The sequence below is a fragment of the Gopherus flavomarginatus genome, chromosome 5 (assembly GCF_025201925.1).
Source record: "Gopherus flavomarginatus isolate rGopFla2 chromosome 5, rGopFla2.mat.asm, whole genome shotgun sequence".
Taxonomy (NCBI): domain Eukaryota; kingdom Metazoa; phylum Chordata; order Testudines; family Testudinidae; genus Gopherus; species Gopherus flavomarginatus.
Window position 1 is genome coordinate 92,199,459 of NC_066621.1, and position 20,219 is coordinate 92,219,677.

The window sequence follows — 20,219 nt, forward strand, 5'->3', positions numbered from 1 at the left end:
ATTGTGACACCTGAACCACCAGGAGAGTAACAATGAAACCAAAAATGTCACCTTTTAATGAAGAGAGACACTCGAAAGGTACTGACAGAAGGCTGGCCAGGCAGGTGGCTCACATGCTGGGAGGCTTCTAAGTCCTGCTATGCTCAGTTGACAGGGATTTGGTCCCTGTCACTGCAAATAAGAGGAACAGATGCAGCCATGAGAATCCATTAGTTAGCTTCTTGGTAAAGAAGAGGGAGACAAGAGCAGGAAATCTTGGGGGCAGGTGGCAGAATGGAGAGAATCAACATCCCTGCTCCCCACCACCCTCCCTGGCCTTACTTGCTGGGCAGGAAATTCACGTTTCCTATTAGTTTTCTGCTTATCCACTTCAACGCTACCAAACTGAAGTGAGGGTTACTTTTATTGGTACCCCTTGCATGTTGATATGCCCCTACTGAACTGCTATCAGACGTTGGCAAGATACCAACACTAAATCTGTTCTAATCTATTTGAATTCCCTGAGCATATTGACAAAATAGTTGAGAAAGGAGAGTTACATGATATAATTATTTGGACTTTCAGAAAGTCTTTGAAAAAGTCCCTCACAAGAGGTTATTCAAGAAACTAAGTAGCTCTGGGGTGCAAAATAAAGTTTATCATGGATCAGAAACTGCCTAAGGGACAGGAAACAAAGAATAGGAATAATCAGTCTATTTCCGTCAGGGCAAAAAGGTTAACCATTAGGTGCCACAAGGTTCCATACCAGTACTGAGGCCGTTTAATATATTTACTAATGATCAGGAAAAGGGACTGAGCAGAGAAGGGGCAAACGTTGCAGGTGACACAAAATTATTTAGTGGAAAAAGCTGTATTAGATATTTATATGGATAATGAAAACATCCACCAGCTAGGGGAAGGATGTTCCATAGTCATCCATGACACAAATCTTTGCACCTGCCTCTGAGATATCTAGTACAGGCTAGAGCTGGCCAGAAAATGTCTCTCTTTCCATGGATTTTCATCATAAAACTGGAAAATTTTCAACTGAAACCCCAAAAATGTCCTCCTTCAGGGTTCTGGGGTTTCCAATGAAATAATAAATATGATAAATAAAATTCCAAGGAAATCAGACATTTTCCATGAACAATTTCATTTAGTCAAAAACCAGTTTTTCTGCTTAAAAAAAAAAGTTTCAACCAGCCCTCATACTGGGCATTCTTGGCAACAGGTTCCTGGCCTAGCTGGATGACCAGTCTGACCTGGCATTGCAATTCTTAAGTCCCTACAGTTCCAGCTGAACACTGGTACTTGCCAGAAGAGCTCCATCAAAGTACAGAGTGAGTTAAAGTAGCTGCAGCCACAGTGGCCATTCCCCATGTTAGTTTATTTTTGGGGATGGGGTGGGTAGAGAATAGGAGATGGGCAGGTGGATAGACAGATGCCTTCTACAGTCTCACAATAGTATTGTGATAGATACAGGTAAACTGATGGGAGCTGGGCCTGCTCTCTGGCATTAGTGCAACAAGAGAAAGGAGCAAAAAGCATGTGTGGGATGAGGGATGGGATAGATTTCATGAGTCTGTGCCTCAGTGCCTCACAAAGATTGTAATATAGATACCAAGCTCTGAGCGTGAGCCTGCAAAGGTACATATTCCAGTATGAGTCGGGATCCCAATCAATGGGCCAAGACTTCTTCAGCATAAGCCTTAGCTCTAGTCAATAGTATATAGATATATATTCTTCACTGGTGCTGTCTATTGGTATGTATGTAGGAGAGTTTAGCCAAAAGTCTAGATTGACTATACTCTGCTGAACATTGTGTCCTGTATCGTTGTCTTGGGTAACATCCCTTCAGTTATGGGTCTATGGTAAATTGCTGAATTCATATAGCTAGCAGCAACTTGGGCTTGCTCAACGACAGAGTTTGGAATTTCAGTGGCACAAGGCATCAAACCAAGATCGAGATCCAAATTAAGATATCCAAATCCTGCCCTGGGGTCTTCACTTAAGCATGTAAATGCTTGTCTTATGCACCTATGTGCCAACTGATACTCTATCGTCTGCTTTCTGGCTATGAAATGTGGACAATGTATTGAAACCACCTTAGCCATTGGATGCATTTCATTAGTGCTGCCTATTACTTAATTCTTAAGATTAACTGGCCGGATAACAAGGCATCTGGGTGAGCCCAAAACACTGGCATTGAAGCTAGGATCATGAAAGCACAACTGAAATGTGCTGGTTCTGGCACTAGAGAGTCTGACTGGCAATTATCTAAAAGATTACTTTCTAGTCTGCTAAGTCAAGGGACATGCTCGCGTTCACACAGAGGCCAGAAGTAATGCTCAGAAGGCACTTTGAAGGACAATCTAGAAGTGTGACATAGTCTGACAGCATGCTGGGACCAGCCTGCATGCAACAGAGCTAAATGGAGGGCACCAACCACAAGGGCACACACTGAAGAAAACCACATCCTGTGTGCTAGGTACAAATATGCCAGCAGAATATACAAACAGAAACTCCTCATCGAAAACAACTTTACCTGGGCCTGCCAAGAGTGGCTGAATCTGTTTCTCTCAGTGGCCTTGTGAGTCATTAAGGCCTAGGCTACGTGATGACAATAGTGATTGTTATACTGACTGACTTTAATATTAATGGTATCTACATGCATGTTCGTGTGTGTGCATGCACATCTTTGAGGTGGTCTCCGTAAGCACATGTTTGGATGTGTAACTGCATGGAGCATCTACATATTTGCATATGCCAGCATGTGCCCACATATATGTGGTTAGGTTTGCGCATCCCCACATCTGCCTATCCAGGTTTTATATTACACCCATCACCATTGCATTTTCTCTCCGTATGTGTGCATATGCCTGTATGTATGTGCACATTTGCAAAAATGTGCATGCCTGAATGTGTTAGCATGTACATGCACATGTCTGTGTGCTTCTCTTTGTGGCGGTGTGTATCTGCACGCACATATGTGTGTTTATGTTTGCGTATTTTCATAAGTATGTGGGTGCTTTCAAACCCTTCATGGCCTATCCGCACCCTATCTATTGAGATGACGACTCCCATCTCCAACCAGCCCCTGACGCCAGGCTGTATCATCCACTGGTTACATTTGCAAAGAAGGATATCCTGTGCTTTTGCCAATGCTGTCCCTCAGACTTCGGAGAAGCTCCCTGTAAACATCAGCATAACTAGTTCATTATCCTCTTTCAAATTCCTCAAGACTCTCATTTTTCTTGACAACAGTTAGGCAGGGAGGGTGTAGCCTATCATGCTGACCAATACTGGCTCACGGTTTCCTCGTATTCCCTGGTCTGTCGGTATCCCTGTGTTGTGTCTTGTCCTATACTTAACCTCCTTGGGGACAGGGTCCATCTTTTTATTCTCTGTTTGTATAGTGCCCAGCACAATGGAGTTCTAGCCATGATTGGGGCGTGTATGTGTGCAGGCGTGCATATATGTGTCTCTGCATGATTCTGCATGTCTGCCTCACAGGTGCATGTGTCTGTGTTGACCTTGTCACATGTCAGTAGGGGACTTTGCATTACATCAATGCTTGGTGCATCTATATCCATTATGTGCAATCTAATTCTTCATCACAGCCAACAGAATGGTGCCCTCTTGTGGGAGCTCTCTACAGTACATGGAATCTTTTGAAATGTCATAGGATTAAGATGGTGACAGTGTAAAAATACATTGAAACTCTCTTTTTAAGTGCTGAGGCCTTGCATTGGCTATACCCTAATGAGGCTAATGAGATGTGTGTATCTCCCCCTCTTCTGTGGACATGTTTTTTTGAAATTTGCAGATAATCCTCACAAATGGACAAATAAAAAGTGCACCCTCCTCTTCTATTGTATCTCACGTCCTGCTGGTAAATGGAGGCTGATGATAGGTGCTCCTATGCTGTGACAGAGGCAGGCAGCTGCCTTTTAGGATTTGTCCAGCAGACCTCTGGGTCTGACACTGCCCTCACTTGTACCTGTTTTACGCCATCTAACCCCATTGTCCTTAATGGAGTTACATTCAATTTACATTGGAGTAAATGAGAGAAGAAACATGGTCTTTGTCATGACATAACAGCACAGCGGTTTAAACAACGTCTGATTTAAATTAATTTGGAGATTTGTTAACAGGTGGGTGGTGCCCTGGTTAGAGGAAGTTGTTGCGTGAGTGGGATAAGAAACAAAAGGAATTTCAACAAGGGAAGAATCATGTTATGTCCAAGCACCAGACAGATGTTTCTCATCCCAGGGAGTACTACACAGAAGCAAGGGGCTATACAAAACATCTGGATGCTGACAGACACTGTGCAAGCTTCCCCTGTGCTGCCCTGCCAATCACCTTTGTACTAACTTTTGGCAGCCCTTGCTTTTAAGGCCCTAGTAAACTTGTGCTTAACTGTATGGTGATTTGGCAATGCAGACAGACTGCACACATGGGACTGGGATGGTTCCATCAAACTGACAGATACAGGTATTTTTAAGTACGGTATAGCAGTTAAAACTGGAAACTCAGAGTCTAGGTTCTTTTCCAGCTCTCCCACTCACTTGCTGTGTGATTTTGGCCAAGTCATTTAATCTCCTTGTGCCCCGTTTTATAGGCATATAAACTGGGAAATAAGGCTTCATACCTACCTCACAGAAGTGTTGTGAGGCTCCATGACTGAATATTTGTGAAGTGCTTGGAGATTCTTGGATGAAAAATGCTAGAGAAGTGCAAAGTATTATTACTGTAAAACCAAAACACTGTGACTGTGATTCCCCTGCTGTACAGGACAGGCTGTGAGCAAAGATTCAGAGGAACCCAACAACAATATTCAATGCTGCACCATAAGGGACTGGGGACAAACGAGGGAAGGACTCTGGGACATTCAGTATTGAAGAGGGGAGTTGAAGAAACAGCCATGCACTACATTCTTTTCAGTTCTTTTTCACTCCCTTCAGTATCGGCATTAGGGGGGAGAAGGGGTAGCAGCAAAGATGTCACCAAAACAAAATAAAACCAATCAAAACTGATGATATTAATAAGGCCTGAGGCCCAAGCATTGCACAAAAGGAGGATCAGAAATAAGCTAGGCTCTAAAAGGCAGAGATGACACCGAAACAGGGTGAGAGCGAGAATACAGGAAGGAAAAGAATAAAAGTTGATTCATCTAACAGGGGAGGAGGAGAAAAAAAGGTGGGTGCGAGGGAGAAGAAAGGGTTACTTTTTTGGATTTGGGGTTTGGTTTCTTTTGGTTTGTTTTCAAAAAGGATCTCACACCTGATATTCCTCGTTCCATCCATTTCGGTTCACCAAGGGCAATGAAGAAAGTCTCCTGCCTTTCGTATTCCTCCTCATCTACTATTTTAACCCTTACGGTCTTCCTGTAGGGACAACAAGAAAGACAGCCATGTACAGTGGGTTGGCTGGTTGGAGCGGACGCAGCAGCACCACACGTTTCTCACATGCAGTCCATTCCTGCTGCTGCCTTGGGCAGAGTTTTGTTTGTTGGATATGGCGCATCGGTAGTAGTTGCTCTTAGGGTGAGTGGGAAAGTATTAAAGGAGGAAGATGGGGGTTGGCAAGGGAGCGAAGGGGGAGGGGAGGGTTGGACCTCGCTGATGGTTAGTGGGAGGTGATTTCTGCAGCACATTTAGTTTAGTGTCACATGGTAATAATATCTCATCAGCTGACTGAGCATTGACCAATCAGAAATAACCAAGGGCAAAACAGCCACAAAGATATCAAACACATTTTAGTTGAGGGACCAATTGCTTTTCCCACCCTCTCATAACCGATAAGACGTTGGATGTGGAAGTGGGAGCAGGAGAGAGAGAGATCCATACATACATTCATACACGCATGGATGTGGGTGAGGCTGGTGGCTGTCCATTCAGGGGGGGAGCTCTCATTTGGTTTTGAGGGGACTGGGTGTTTTTTTTTACCTCCCCCTTTTTATTTAAAAACAACAAATATTTTAGTTTCTTGTTTCTAGTTATTTTCTAACTGTTTAATAAACTTTACTCACTAGCCTACTGAGTAGGTCTACATGGGGATGAAAGCCTTGCAGCATGGCCATGGCTGCCCTGGGTCAGCTGAGGCTGGGCTCTTGGGGCATGAGCTGCGGGGCTAAAAATTGTTGTGTTGCTACCAAGCCCAAGCCTGGGACCCTCCAACCCTTGCAGGGTCCTAGAACTGGGCTCCAGCCTGAGCCTGAACATCTACACAGCAATTTTCGAGCCCCAGAGCCTGAGTCCAAGAACCTCAGTCAGTGAACCTGGGCCAGCTGTAGGTTTTTTATCCCTGGGTGTAGACATACCCAGTGAGGCCAGGCAGCCTATTCTCCATGAAGTGGATGGTCAGTGACTGAGAGATTCGGCTTTACCTGGGCACAGAAGTACTGTAGGTCTTTGCCACCTCTTGGGAAGAAAAACATGTATTAGAATACCCCAGAGGGCTGGGGCGGCTGGAATTAAAACAGGGTGACCAGAAATTGGGACGTGTGTGTGTGTGTAACAGGAGTCTATATATAATAAAGACCCAAAAATCGAGACTGTCTCTATAAAATCGGGACATCTAGTCCCCTAAATTAAAATACCCTGCAGACTAGACTGGCATTGCTCCTTCTTCACCCTGGCAAGCTCACAACACTATGTCTGATACCACGTCAATGCATAAGGCTGCCTTGATCTTTCTCTTTCTCTCTCTCAAAAAAAAATATCAAAGACAGGGTGTTGATTTTCTTCCCTTTCCTTATCCTGATGGCAGTTGGTCCTTGAGTCAGTCTGTGATAAAGCTAAAAGATTTTGCCAAATACTTCTGAGAACTAATGTGCTGCTTTCATGGGGGATTTGACTCTTGTATTTTTATTAGTATGGGTGTGAGGCAGGCTGACAGCTCCTCTAGGAGTCTGGGTATGTTTCCTGTAGATGTTTTGCCAATGAAGCTGCACAGGTGGGCATGTGGAGGTCCAATCCTTCCAGCCAACGGGAGAAGTAGAAAACCCCACCACAAGCCATTTCAGCAATTTTGAGATGGTATCCTAATCTCTTGCTTTTACACACACACACACACACACACACAGTCTCTCTATCTTGTCCCCTTCCCAAGGCCCCCCTGCATCCAGCTAAAACCCCATAGGTACCATGTGACAAGTTTGTGCGTGCACAGCAGTGTTAAGGACAGAGCGGTTGGAAAAACAAAAAGAAATCATAGAAAAAGGAAAAAAAAACAGAGGAGAAAAGAAGGCAGGAGAAGAAAGAGAAGAGGAAAGAAGAATGTTAACATTAGTCTGGAGGACCAGTACTACACCTTTCTGTAAACTCATATCCACCATGCGTGGGCTCATCAGCTCAATGAAGAAAGTCTTGTTTTTCTCATACTCCTCATCATCAGTTACCTTGATGTGAACTGTTTTGCTGTGGATTGAAAAATAATAAGTGTCATAAGGAGGAGGAGGGGATAGGAAAGCAAGGGTGGGAGAGGGTAAAAGAAACCAAAGAGGAAAATTAGAGACAGTCAAAGTTTACTCACCCACTGAATAGGCTCAAAGTGGCCCTGGAGAGAAATTTACTTCCCCTTCCTGTGTATTTATACTGGCAGAACAAAGTGGGTAACTGCAAGACAACTAATCTTTCAGCCTTGCACCTGATTTACACACACAAGTGCACACTTTGCTCACACAGTTACTCAGTGGGTGTGTACACACACACACACACACACACACACACACTTACTTCACTGGCACAACTTTTGCTCATAGGTCTGAAAATTTGGCCTAAAACATCCTTCCAACAAGGAAACCATAAAAGGAGTGAACAAATCAGCCCCCTGTACACATAGGAATATACTGCAACTTAATCCCAGATCACCTCAATCTAAGCATACAGTAGATTAATCTGGCTAATCAGAGTTCTACTGGACAATCCTCCTCTGTAGGCTCCCACAAGGTATGTTGGGCAGACTAACTCTGGGGCAAATTCTGACACACAGGCAAAACGCTTGTGAATTCCATGAGCATCTTCACTGAATAAAGATGAAGGATTAGCTCCTAGTCTCTCTCTCTCTCTCTCTCTCTCTCTCTCACACACACACACACACACACACACACACACACACACACACACACACACACACACACACAGAGCAATTCAGCCTCTGCATGCCTTGAAGGCTTAGCCAGTTGGGTTGTTTTGCTTTCACTTAGTGTTGCTCTCGATTGCCTCAGGGTGTAAATTATACCTGCACTTTGCTTTTTTTCTTGTTGATTGGTAGTAAGGGCTATATAAAATCACATCCCTTCTTTCTCACTGTAAAAGGAGCTCATGCTTTCAGACTCTGGTGCAATTTCTCACACTTTTTAATGCAAAGCAGTTCGTGTGTGCATTGACATTCATATATTATATTTATATTATCTATGCTCACATGTGTTTATACATTATAAATATGTGTATGTATACACTTCAGGGCTTCCAAACACTGCAGAGACACTGAAAGCCCTCAGTAGGCAAGCTCCGTGAACAGCAGTTACAATTAAATTCTGGAACTGTCTCCACCTAACATTTCTGAAATAAGAAATTTGCAGCAAATGCCCTACATTTCTCTAGCCATAGGTCAGCTCTCCCTGAAGAGCAAGCCAACTAGCTAATTCATCACGATGGGTCCTGAGCCTGTGAATGACTTGACCTCCAAACAATTCCCTCCTCTGCACAGACTTCTTCTGCACAGTCCTCCTACAATGATCGCTGCAATATTCTGACACCTCTTCAATTTTGGACTATCACGTGGTATATTGAATGTGTCTAACCTGTTGTGTCTGTGTGCAGAAAAGAAGGAGAACCCGTGCAGTTAAATCACAGGACTGGAAATCATGGGTTCTTCTTCGAGTGATTGCTCATATCCATTCCAGTTAGGTGTGTGCGCGCGCCGCGTGCACGTTCGTCGGAGAAACTTTTACCCTAGCAACCCTGGCGGGTCGGCTGGGCGCCCTCTGGAGTGGCGCCGCTATGGCGCCCAATATATATCCCAGCCAACCCGGCCACCCTTCAGTTCCTTCTTACCGCCCGTTTCGGTCGTTGGAACTGTGGAGTGCCGCCTCGCTGACCTCCACACTCCCTAGCAGCTCATTTTCTCCTTATCGTGTTATACCGTAGTTGTAGTTAATTGTTGTGTGTATATATATATATATATATATATATATATATATATATATATATATATATATATATATATATATATATATATATATATATATATATAGTTAGATAGTCAGTTAGTTAGTTAGTGTTAATAGTGTAGTTATTAGTTATAGTTTGAGGGGATCGGGGATCACCCCCTTCCCCGCACCTGGAGCCGGAGCTCATGCCCGGCTCATCGGGTTTCAAGCAGTGCTCGGCTTGTCAGAAGCCTATGCCGGTTGGAGACCCCCATGACTCCTGCTTAAAGTGCCTCGGGGAGTCACACTTATCGGCTAAGTGCTCGATTTGCAAGTCTTTCAAGCCGAGAACCAAGAAGGAGCGAGACATTAGATTAAGACAGCTCCTTATGGAAGCGGCCCTGACACCTCCACCCTCGGCACCGAGCACAAGCCAGCTGGTAAGCAAGGGCACCGCCACAGCACCGAGCGCTGCCTCCAAGGACTCATGGCACCGGCCTCTGCCGGCGCCGAGACCGGCTCCAAGCTGCTCCCTCTCCCCGAGGTCGAAGACGGCGAAGGCACAAATCATCCCGCCAACATCCACATCGCAGCCAGAGCCTGAGCCAAAGACGGACCACCCAGCACCGATGCCTGCCGCAGCACCGTCTAAGCCAGCACCGTTGACTCCGACCCCACGAGGGCCGTCGAGTCCGGCACCTGGCGGCTCCCCAGTGCCCACCGTGGTAGAGCCTGCTTCGCCATCTACCCCGGAGACGTTTGCCGCAGCGAAGGATCTGATTGCGATCATCGATGCGCCACCGCCCTTACCCCCGGCACCGCCGGTGCGGGTACTGCATTCAATGGGCAAACCGGCCCTGACCAGACCAGCGTCGGTCAGCGTAGCAGACCAGCACCGCTCCAGATCGCGGTCCCGCGGACGCTTTACATCGAGACGTCGCTCACACTCTCGAAGGCGATCTCGGTCGCGGCACCGGTCAAACTCCCAACACCAGCATTCACCTAGGCACTGTTCAGGCTTCCGGCACCGATCACCTCGGTACCGCTCACGCTCCCGGCACCGGTCAGGCTCCCGGCACCGGTCGACGTCTCGAGCGTCAACCCGGTACTTGCGGTACCGCTCCAGCTCACGGCACCGCGGCAGGTACCGCACCTCCAGAAGCAGGTCGAGACTGAGAGACTCGAGATCTCGGTCGACCTCCCGGCACCGAGCCGGTCGCAGGTCCCGGTCTTGCTCTCGGCACCGTCACCAATACCGACGCCGGTCACCACAACCCAGAGGTGTAAGGTCTGTTGGAACCTCGGCTCCAACTTTCGCTGCTCCACCATGGCCGTCCAGAGGCACGTCGGCGTCCTCCCAGGCGGGTAGCTACTACGACCGGGACCAGGATCCCGAAGTACCGCTGGGAGTGTTCCAGGACCCCCGCCCGCAGGAAGTGGGGTCTCAACAGTGGGGTTTTTGGACACCCTGGGCATACCATCAGACCCAGGGTGGCCCCCTGCCCCAGACCCGTTCTGCCACCTCAGAACATCGGGTACCGGAGGCCACGGTTTCCCGCCCCCCCGCGGTTGAGTCGGAAAAACAACTGCCACCAGACTCCCCGGGTCAACTGGAGCAGGAACCGGTCCAGGAGCAGGGGACCACATAGGATGCCCTCATCCCCAGAGTATCCTCCTCATCCTCCTCACCAGATGAGGCCGTGGCTGGGTCTTCAGCGTCAGGGCCCCCACCGATAGACCTCAGGGCCCACCAGGACCTCCTCCGCAGAGTGGCCCTTAACATCAACCTACCTGTGGAGGAGGTCCCAGAGGTTGAGGACCCAGTAGTGAGCATCCTCTCTGCGGACGCGCCTACCCGAGTAGCCCTCCCATTCATCAAGACTATTCAGTCCACCGCCGATAACCTTTGGCAATCTCCAGCCTCCATTCCACCGATGGCTAAAGGAGTGGAAAGAAAGTACATGGTACCCTCTCGGTGGTACGAGTACCTCTATGTCCACCCTCCTCCCTCCTCCCTAGTTGTTCAGTCTGTCAATGACAGGGAACGGCATGGCCAGCAGGCACCGGCCCCCAAATCCAAGGAGGCTAGGTGGATGGACCTCATGGGTCGCAAAGTGTACTCAGCTGGGGCCTTGCAACTCCGTGTGGCCAACCAACAGGCCCTGTTGGGCCGGTATAACTACAATATATGGGCAGAGGTGGGCAAGTTCTCCGAGCTCCTACCCCAGGACTCAAGCCCGGAATTTAATGCGTTCCTGGAGGAGGGTAAGAAGGTGGCCAGGACCTCTCTACAGGCCTCCCTTGACGCGGCCGACTCAGCAGCCAGAACCTTGGCCTCGGGAGGTGCCTTTGTTTCCCCATGTGTAAAATGATGTTGTTAACACCTCACTTACAGGAATGTTGGGAAGTTTCCTCCATTAATGTCTGCATGTGCATTCAGTCCCTTGGATAGAAAGTGTTAGAAAACTGGAAAGTATTATCATACTGCTCTCGATTGTAACTCCTCAGGGCAAGGACTGAATCACCTACATATGTCCAGTGCAAGCACAATGTCAGCACTCAGTAATAGTAATAATAACCTTGAGATAAAACAGAGACAGTGGCTTACGCGCCAAACATATATTCCACCAACAAAGTCAGCTGGCTTTGGAAATATTCATCAGTGGTATGGACCAATGCTTCTTCATTCCTCAGCCAAGATGACAGGAATTATTTACTTTCCTGTTATGAGAAAATGAGCTGGTGTCACTGGTCAGTTATCAGCGTTTTCTAGGGAGCTACCACTTAGTTATCTCTAAATACTATGCAGGTATTTCTTCCTCAACAGAACTCTCATTGACTTCGATGGGACTTGAGTATGTTGACCTGATTATCTGGAAGATCAGGTTCTAACTCAGTAAGTAAACCACAAATTCATAAATATTCAGGAAATCCCAATGGTTCTATGAAAGAAAAAAATGAGAGGCTCAATCCACTATCTCTGAGGTCTTGCAGCTCTCTGCTAATGTCTTAATGTCCTGGTTGCATATAGATCAAAACTGTACACAGCCAACTTACCACAAGTACCAGACACGACATTTACGTCAGCATCTTAAAATTCAAGAGTGCTTCAGAAAGACAAGCATTCACTCCTGCACTCAAGTGCCGCTGCAACTCAAACCACCCTGCTAATGCCCTGGCCAAAGTGCTTAGTGCTGTCATCAAAGACCTGGCTATGTCATAGAGTAAACCAAAAGGTTCCCATGATATCACCTCGCCAAAAGCCAGACCAGGATTAATACCGTAAGTACTGAGCCATGCCTGTTGGGTAACAACTCAGAAAAGTGCCTCACTTAAGAGTAATATAGAAAAAAGAACATTTGCCAGTTCTACAATGCTGTAACATTGGGGGAGGGCTCCTTCTGGACACCTGCAAGTGACCATTTTACACTATGAAGCATGAGGTTTGATTAACTTCATTACTTTAGCTTGCATACCTACAGCTATTAGTAAGCATCATAAGACTATGCAGTCCTCCTACAAATGTCCAGTCGCAGCATTTGACTCAATGGCCTACCACCTAATAGGTTCTACAGTCCGATAACACCATGGAAAGCAGTTCCTTTTACTGGCTCTCAGTTTGATCTAGCCCTCTTAGTCATCCATTGATTTCATATTATAGAATAGGAGTAAAAATAGAGACTGATGAGCTTTCACTGTCTTTCATCATTACAAATTTGCAAGAGGAATCACTTGTAATCTTTCTCCTTGCTAGGTTAAATAATCCTGATTTTTTGCCATCAATTGCTGTACAGAAATTGTGTATTAATGCTAGACAGTCTCATCTCCCTTGTCTGGACATTTTCAGTCTTCACCAATGCGGCTTGAAGGACATAGGATTCAACAATGTGTCTCTGATGAAAACCTGAGTACTGTGCTGAGACTTCTTCACAATAATTTTGTTGCATACCTTCTATGCTTCTTTGGAAACTCTTAGCAGCACATAGGGCCTATACAGGTTGACTGGTGGGTTTTTTTAAATGAATGTTGACCGAACCCATGACACTTCACAAATGTTTTTTCAGTTTTCTGTTTCTGATTATATCTACATCTGATCTGTCTGGATGATCTTTTTCTCTCTTTTGGTATTTTCAGAAGTGACCAGTGTTGGGCTAACTCTGACAGGTTTTGAAAATCCCATCCACAGTGTGTAGATGGATGGGTAGTTAACACAACCTGAGTGTTACCATTTCAGTGGGACTTTTTCACTTAACTTACAACTTTTATGAATTTTTACTTTTAAAAGCTGAAATTGTCCAGGTTTTCTTCCTCAGCCCATGTCATAAACAGATAGCTAAGGGTTCCTTAATGGTTCCTTGCTTAATATGCAAGCCAAAAACTGCAAGAGAGAGCAGAAAAAAAAATTCTCTCTAGTTCCTTTTAAAACCAAACCCTCTCTGCTAAAAAGCCCCTAGCAGAGAAAAGAAAAATATAATATTCCTACTGGCTTCTGGATTCTATCTATCTATCCACACCGCTATGCCACCATGTCATAACATTTTTCCCAGATCTGGACCTTAGTGTCCAAAATATGGGTGTTAGCATGAAAACCTCCAAGCTTAGTTACCGGCTTGGACCTGGTAAAGCTGCCACCACCCAAAAATTTAGAGTGTTTTGGGGCACTCTGGTCCCCCCAACAACCTTTCCTGGGGACCCCAAGACCCAAATTCCTTGAGTCTCACAACAAAGGGGAATAAACCATTTCCCTTCCCCCTCCAGGTGTTCCCTCCCTGGGTTCCTGGAGAGATACACAGAGCAATCTCTGTGAATCTAAACAGAGGGACTCCACCCTCCCAGTTTCCAGTCCTGGAAATACAAGTACTTCCCCCTTCAGCCAGAGGGTATGCAAAGTCAGGCTTAGTAAATCTAACACAGAGAGATTTTCCCCCTGACTTCTTCCTCCCACCAATTCCCTGGTGAGCTGCAGACTCAATTCCCTGGAGTCCTCACTAAAGAAAAACTCCAAGAAGTCTTAAAAAGAAGGCTTTATATAAAAAAGAAAGAAAAGGACATAAAAATGGTCTCTCTGTATTAAGGTGACAAATACAGGGTCATTTGCTTAAAATAAAAAAATGAATAAAGAAGCCTTATCAAAAATGAATACAATTTAACACATTCCAGCAACTATACACATGTAAATACAAAAGAAAACAATATAAACCTTATTGTCTTACTATCTTTGTACTTACAACTTGGAAACAGAAGATTAGAAAGCTGGAGACAGAAAAATCACTCTCATAGTCGAGAGAGTCAGACCCAAGACAAAGAACAAAGAACTTACACACAAACTTCCCTCCACCCAGATTTGAAAAAGTCTTGTTTCCTGATTGGTCCTCTGGTCAGGTGTTTCAGGTTACTGGTGTTACCCCTTTACGGGTAAAAGAACATTAACCCTTAGCTATCTGTTTATGACAGCCCATGAGAGAATATTTTTTAAAAAAAATTGAGCAAAATAGCTCAAATATAAAGAGAGTTGAAAAAAGAACAATTTTGTCATTTTACAACAATTTCTGTAACCGCATTTTGAACAGCTCCAGTGCTTCAGTGGGTTAGAAGCCTGAAATGTGTGAAGGACATAGTCTCTACTTCACTGATGTATCTTTCTGGGGCACAATACAAATCCATTTGGATTTGTCCAAGTTCTCAGAGTGTTGAAAACACACTTCATGAACACACAGTTTTGTTTTGTTTTTGTTATATGAGAACAGGTTTTACGAACAGCCTCTCAGTGTTCCACTGATACTGTGCATGAATATGTAAGTCAAGGAGAAATTCTCATTTAATGAGAAAGTGTGTGTGGAATATGATCTCTTGAGGGCGTTTGTGGAATGCCTGATTTTATATGATCTCTTCCTCTGCAAACTGAATATTCAAAATTATGCCCTCAATGAAACAATGACTTACTGAGTGCATATTTTGTAAAGTACAGAGTGTTCTATTACTGTCTATCATATAATTCCAGAGGAAGGGATTTCTTTATAGATTTTCTGTAAAAAATATCCACCAAAACCCACCACCTATAGAATTCCATACAGAAAACATTAGTTTAGCATTTCATGGTTTGGGGTGCTTCTTTTTGTAGCCTTTACATTCTTGTAATTATTAGCCATATGATGAGTGTGTATGTGTGTGTGCACACACTCACACTAATGTGTGCAGACAAACACATACATATACACAGGAGCTGCAAGAATGATGCTGTTGCAAAAAAGCAAATGCAATTTTAGGTTGCATTAACAGAGGCACAGCATTCAAGTCAAGGGAAATTACAGTACCACTCTACTTGACACTGTTTATATATCATCTGGAGTACTGTCTCCAGTTTTGGTCACCAATGTATAGAAAGGATGTAATGAAACTGGAAAGGATCCAGAGGCAAGTGACAAAGATGATCAAAGGGACAGAATGCAAGTAAACTGAGCAAAGGCTGAAGGAACGGGGTATGTTTAGTTTGGAAAAGAGAAGATTGAGGGGAGACATGTTAGCGGTCTTCAAATACTTGAAAGGCTGCCTTAAAAAGTTGTTCTCTCTTGCCACAGAAGGCGGGAGAAGAGGCAATGGGTTCAAACTACAGCACAGGAGATTTAGATTAAATCTCAGGAAAAACGCCCTAACTGTATGAACAGCAGGATAATGGAACAGACTGTATAGGGCGGTTATGGAAGCTCCTTCGCTGGAGGTTTTCAAAAGGAGGCTGGATAGCCATCTGTTTTGGATGGTTTAGACACAACAAATCCTGCATCTTGGCAAGGGGTTAAACTAGATGACCCTTGCGGTCCCTTCTAACCCTGTGATTCCATGATGCATTCTGGCTCAAGTGTGAGTGTAGGCTAAGAATGGGTACAAACAAGGTTATAGGTTACATGCAGTTCACCAGCATGAATGGTTATAATCTCAAGTCTCTTGTATGCTGGCTCCTTTACTCAGCAGTGCACAAGGCAATAAAGGGATAGGATGTGGGCAGAGAACAATTGTGTCTTAAGAAATGGATGAAACTCTAAGTGCAATCCCCAGCAAGCTAATGAGGCCCTTAGCTACATGATCCCGTCCTAGGCTTTACTCCTTTCACTAGACAGGAGTAACTTTGTGGCTGCAGAGTCAGGGTCCCTGGCATTGCCTGCCCTGGTCATCATTTTTTACCTTGTGCTTATGTGCGTTCCTGTTTTCTAATTATTGAAGACTAACTGGTATGGTATCCCTGTTGCAGGCTGCTCTCTTTCTCTCTCTGTTCCCACTCTCCCAAGCCCTGTCTTGCTTCTGCTGCTGTCCTTTCCTATAGCTCGCTCTCTGAGAGTGGTAGTACAGCATCAGAGGGAACTCAGTCAGTCATATAATACAGCTGATTTTAGCTGGTTTGCATACTACAAATTTATTGAGTCACATGCTGTAAGGGGATTGCATCTTTTGGTTTTTAAATGAAAACCCAAACTATGATGACCCCCTATTCTTGACTAGCATCTACAGGAAAAAAAGCACCTTGAATGACACTGCGCTAGTTCAAATTGGATCAGAGCTGCTGAAATGGTCCCTGCACACAGAAATATGCAAGCAGGCAAGCTGAACATGATATAGGTTATATGTTTGCAAATAACAACCATTTCCCTCATAACCCAGCTTCTGCTTCTGAGTCATCCTGCAGGGAAATAATCATCTTTAATGTTGCTCATTCAAATCCAGCCAAGATCAGCAGTGATCAAAAGTTACCACCATTTGACATCTGTTCAATGGCCCACACGAAATCAATCTGGTGGAGATGTATGACAAAATCACAACCCACACCCATGTTGGACGGCTTAAAAAGAGCACCCAGAATTCAACAGACCATGGAAACTAAGCAACTTCTTCTTCCTAATGGTGTGTCCTTCTGTGCCTGGGCTGAGACACACAGGGCATGAGGCAGGGTGTGTGGAAAGGTTAGACTGTTGCTATCTGGGCTGAACCTGTTCTCTGGATAGAGGATTAGATCTCCAGGATGCATATAAAATATTGATACTCTAATGTATGAGCTCTTATGGAAATGATTGTGATATTAGCAATGTAGCAATCATTAGGACTTCACTGAGACTGAAGCTGGCTGTGAGGAAGAAAAAAAACTTGGCTAAAAAAGAAATATAATGAAGTAAAAATGCCAAGTGAAAGTATGAAGAACGCTTTGATTGATCTTGAAGACAGATTTTCAAGTTTTTCCCAACATTAAAATTTAACTCCGAGGCAACAATTGGCTTCAGGAAAGTCAGTAAAATCTCTGAAGCAACGTAACCAAGAGAGCAAATCCTCTGAATTCCTAGATCAACTCAACTTGGCTACAGATTGGATTGTTACTGAACCCTCAAGCTTCAAACTGCCTTTTTTCAAGAGCTTTGAATTTTGTAACAAATCCAGCAGAATGATGGTTTCCCCTTTGCTACAAGCTGTTCTGAGAAAAGAAACCCTTTCTCCTGGCTCTTAAACAAAAGACTAAGGGCAGTGTTATTATCCCAAGGAAAACTGATTCCTATTCTCAAGGCTTTGATATGACACTTACACTCCAAACATGACTTGGAGAGCTTGGACATTAGAGTGCTTCCTCTCTGTCAGGCCATTCATATCCCTAAAGTCTCCAGGAGACTGGGTGAGTCACACAAGAATCTGACTGTATGTGGCTGATAGGCTGAAGGCCTTGCTATTAACCACAGGGCACACCCTGTCTGTGCCCACCCAGTAAAAGGCAAAGGTGAAGCCAAGACTGGCACCGTTTTGGTATCTCAATAAAGAAAGCAAATCATCAGTTGATTTCTGGCGAGAGAGTGAAAAGACATCAGGGCAAAGCACACACAGTGGTGCCTACCTCTTACCACAGACATGAAATCAGATGGAAATGTTTTACCTTGTGCCTTATAGCAAGAGACTCGTGTATACCTATTCCACCTGAATGGATGTACTGGAGAAAAATGAAAAGACCAAAACCTTTCAGATTAGAGGAGCGAGTAGCACAGCAGAGCACAGACACATTACTTTGCATAGTACAGTAATTTTGTGACATACATAGATTTGGCCAAATTCACCTCATGGTGTAAGCAGATACAACTCAATTAACTTCAGTTAATCCACTTACATCAAAGCTGAATCTGCCCCTGGAGACTCAGCTGAGACATACCCCTATCCCCATAATGATTTCACTTGTGACCCACTCTGGAGGTCTCAGAAGGTGCAGGGCTAGTGGATTACTCTCACTGAGCCAACCTATCTTCTTCAAGTATTGCTCGGGGTCCAAGAATGTTTTTACAATCTTGTTACTTGATGTCCAAGGAAGAGGGGAGTGAAGCAGAACATAAGGGATAAGAATGATAGGTTTTCAGGGGCAGCTTCTTTGAAAATGCAGGGAGGGTCAATGTTCAGGGGAAAGGATGGCTTTGGGGATAGGTTATGTATTATATAATATTTCATCTTAGTACTCACAAAGCTATTACTATCTGACGGCTGCTCAGCAGCTACATGAAATGCATCAGTCTGCTTCCTTGTGGGTAAACTGGAACCCTTTCTGACTACTTCAGCAGAAAGGTTGACTATACAGAGGCTGAAATGATTTCTCACTCTAGGAGGGTGATTATCCCAGGTCTGGGTTGAATTGCATTGGCAGGGCAGTGTTGCACTGCCACTACCCAGGCTATATATTCTGTAACTACGAAAAACTTCCATTTCCGGGGTACCTTTCAAACTCAATGAAAGCAAATTGAACTGTAGACACACACTGTGCTCTGGTTAATTTTCTTAAGGCCAAAATGCATATTGCAATATTGTCACATGCATGTTAGCTGCAGCTGGCCTGACAGCTACTTTCTAGTAGAGCATGGAGAACCAGGAAGAGGGATGGGGAGAGAGACTGGAGCATAACACCACTCTGGGAAAACTTCATGTTCATGTGAGAGGTGTGACAAGAGGACACTGACAGGAAGAGAGCAAGCAAGAGAGGGAGGCTCAGGAACATTTGCTGTGAGAATACTGTGACAGTCTCTTGAAATTAATCGAGGCAGCCTGAGGCACACGGGGGTTTTCATTGTAACAGGCCCAACAATGCATTCACCTTCACGGAAAGAATGAGAGTTGAAGAGCACCTGGATCAACTGGGCAGCTTTCTCTCACAAACCTTTGATTCAGCTGCACTAGGTGACAGGAAGGAGATACTTCCTGTCCTTTCTCCCTCTATGTGACTGCTCTGTTATGGACAAGATGTACCTCTGAGAGCTGGGCAGCTGAGAATGACAACAGCTATCCAAAAGTCTGTCCTAGCAATCAAAAGCCTCCTTTAAATACCATGACAGGCATCAGGGACTGATGAACTGGTCTTCAAAACCGAGAACCCACACAAACCTTCACACAGACTCAAATGAACTTGAATCTTCAAGGGCCAAAATCAGACATGGTGTAAGCAGCTTTTTAATTCAGTCTTCAGTGGAGTTCCTCTCAGTCTCAATTAGGCTCTGCATGTTTTTAGGCTAGAAAAGTTTAGTTAACCACTCCTGCCTGGGTTCAGACTGGGCCTGGGGGCACAAGTACCAAAAAAAGAGTGACAGAGCTATTTCTGCCCCGACAGGAAGCATCGTCAATCTCCCCAGAGATCCCTTGTTCTTGTGAGATTTCCAGCCCAGATCACAGCTGACCCAATACGTTTCACATTTACAAGAAGCTTCAGGTAAGATTCCAAGCACTCCACTGCCAAGCAGCCTGCCCTTGAATGACTGAGGGAAGAGAGGCCGCATGCCCATGCAGAATTTGAAAGGGCATGGCTGCTGCAGCATTTCAGCTTAGACATGGGGAGCTTTTCTAGCCAGGTAGCCTTTTTACCCCTAAAAGAGTTTTAATCTTTTAAATATACAGTATAGACAAATCTCTTCTCTAAAAGCCACACATGCAGATTGTTCAATCTGTAATTTCAAATCTGGGGCAGCTTTTTGTAGGGAAGTTCAATCCACACCGATCGGCTCAGGATGCAGCATGGCAAGCTGGAATCTGTAGTTGTCATGGGTCCCACATCCACATGGACAATAAGGGCATCTGCTACCTC

At 44.9% G+C, this 20,219-nt stretch overlaps 1 protein-coding gene across 4 annotated transcripts in view; it reads right to left on the minus strand.

The window, feature by feature from the left end:
- SLC8A3 (solute carrier family 8 member A3) overlaps nt 1–20,219 on the minus strand; it is a 214,254-nt gene that overhangs the window by 38,523 nt on the left and 155,512 nt on the right. For 2 of the 4 annotated variants that reach the window (XM_050953470.1, XM_050953467.1), the window contains exon 3: nt 5,263–5,366. In XM_050953470.1, coding sequence (XP_050809427.1) covers nt 5,263–5,366 — 104 coding nt within the window. Of the gene's footprint in view, nt 1–5,262; nt 5,367–7,293; nt 7,401–20,219 lie in introns of all 4 variants that reach the window. The other 2 variants (XM_050953468.1, XM_050953466.1) reach the window with 1 other exon arrangement.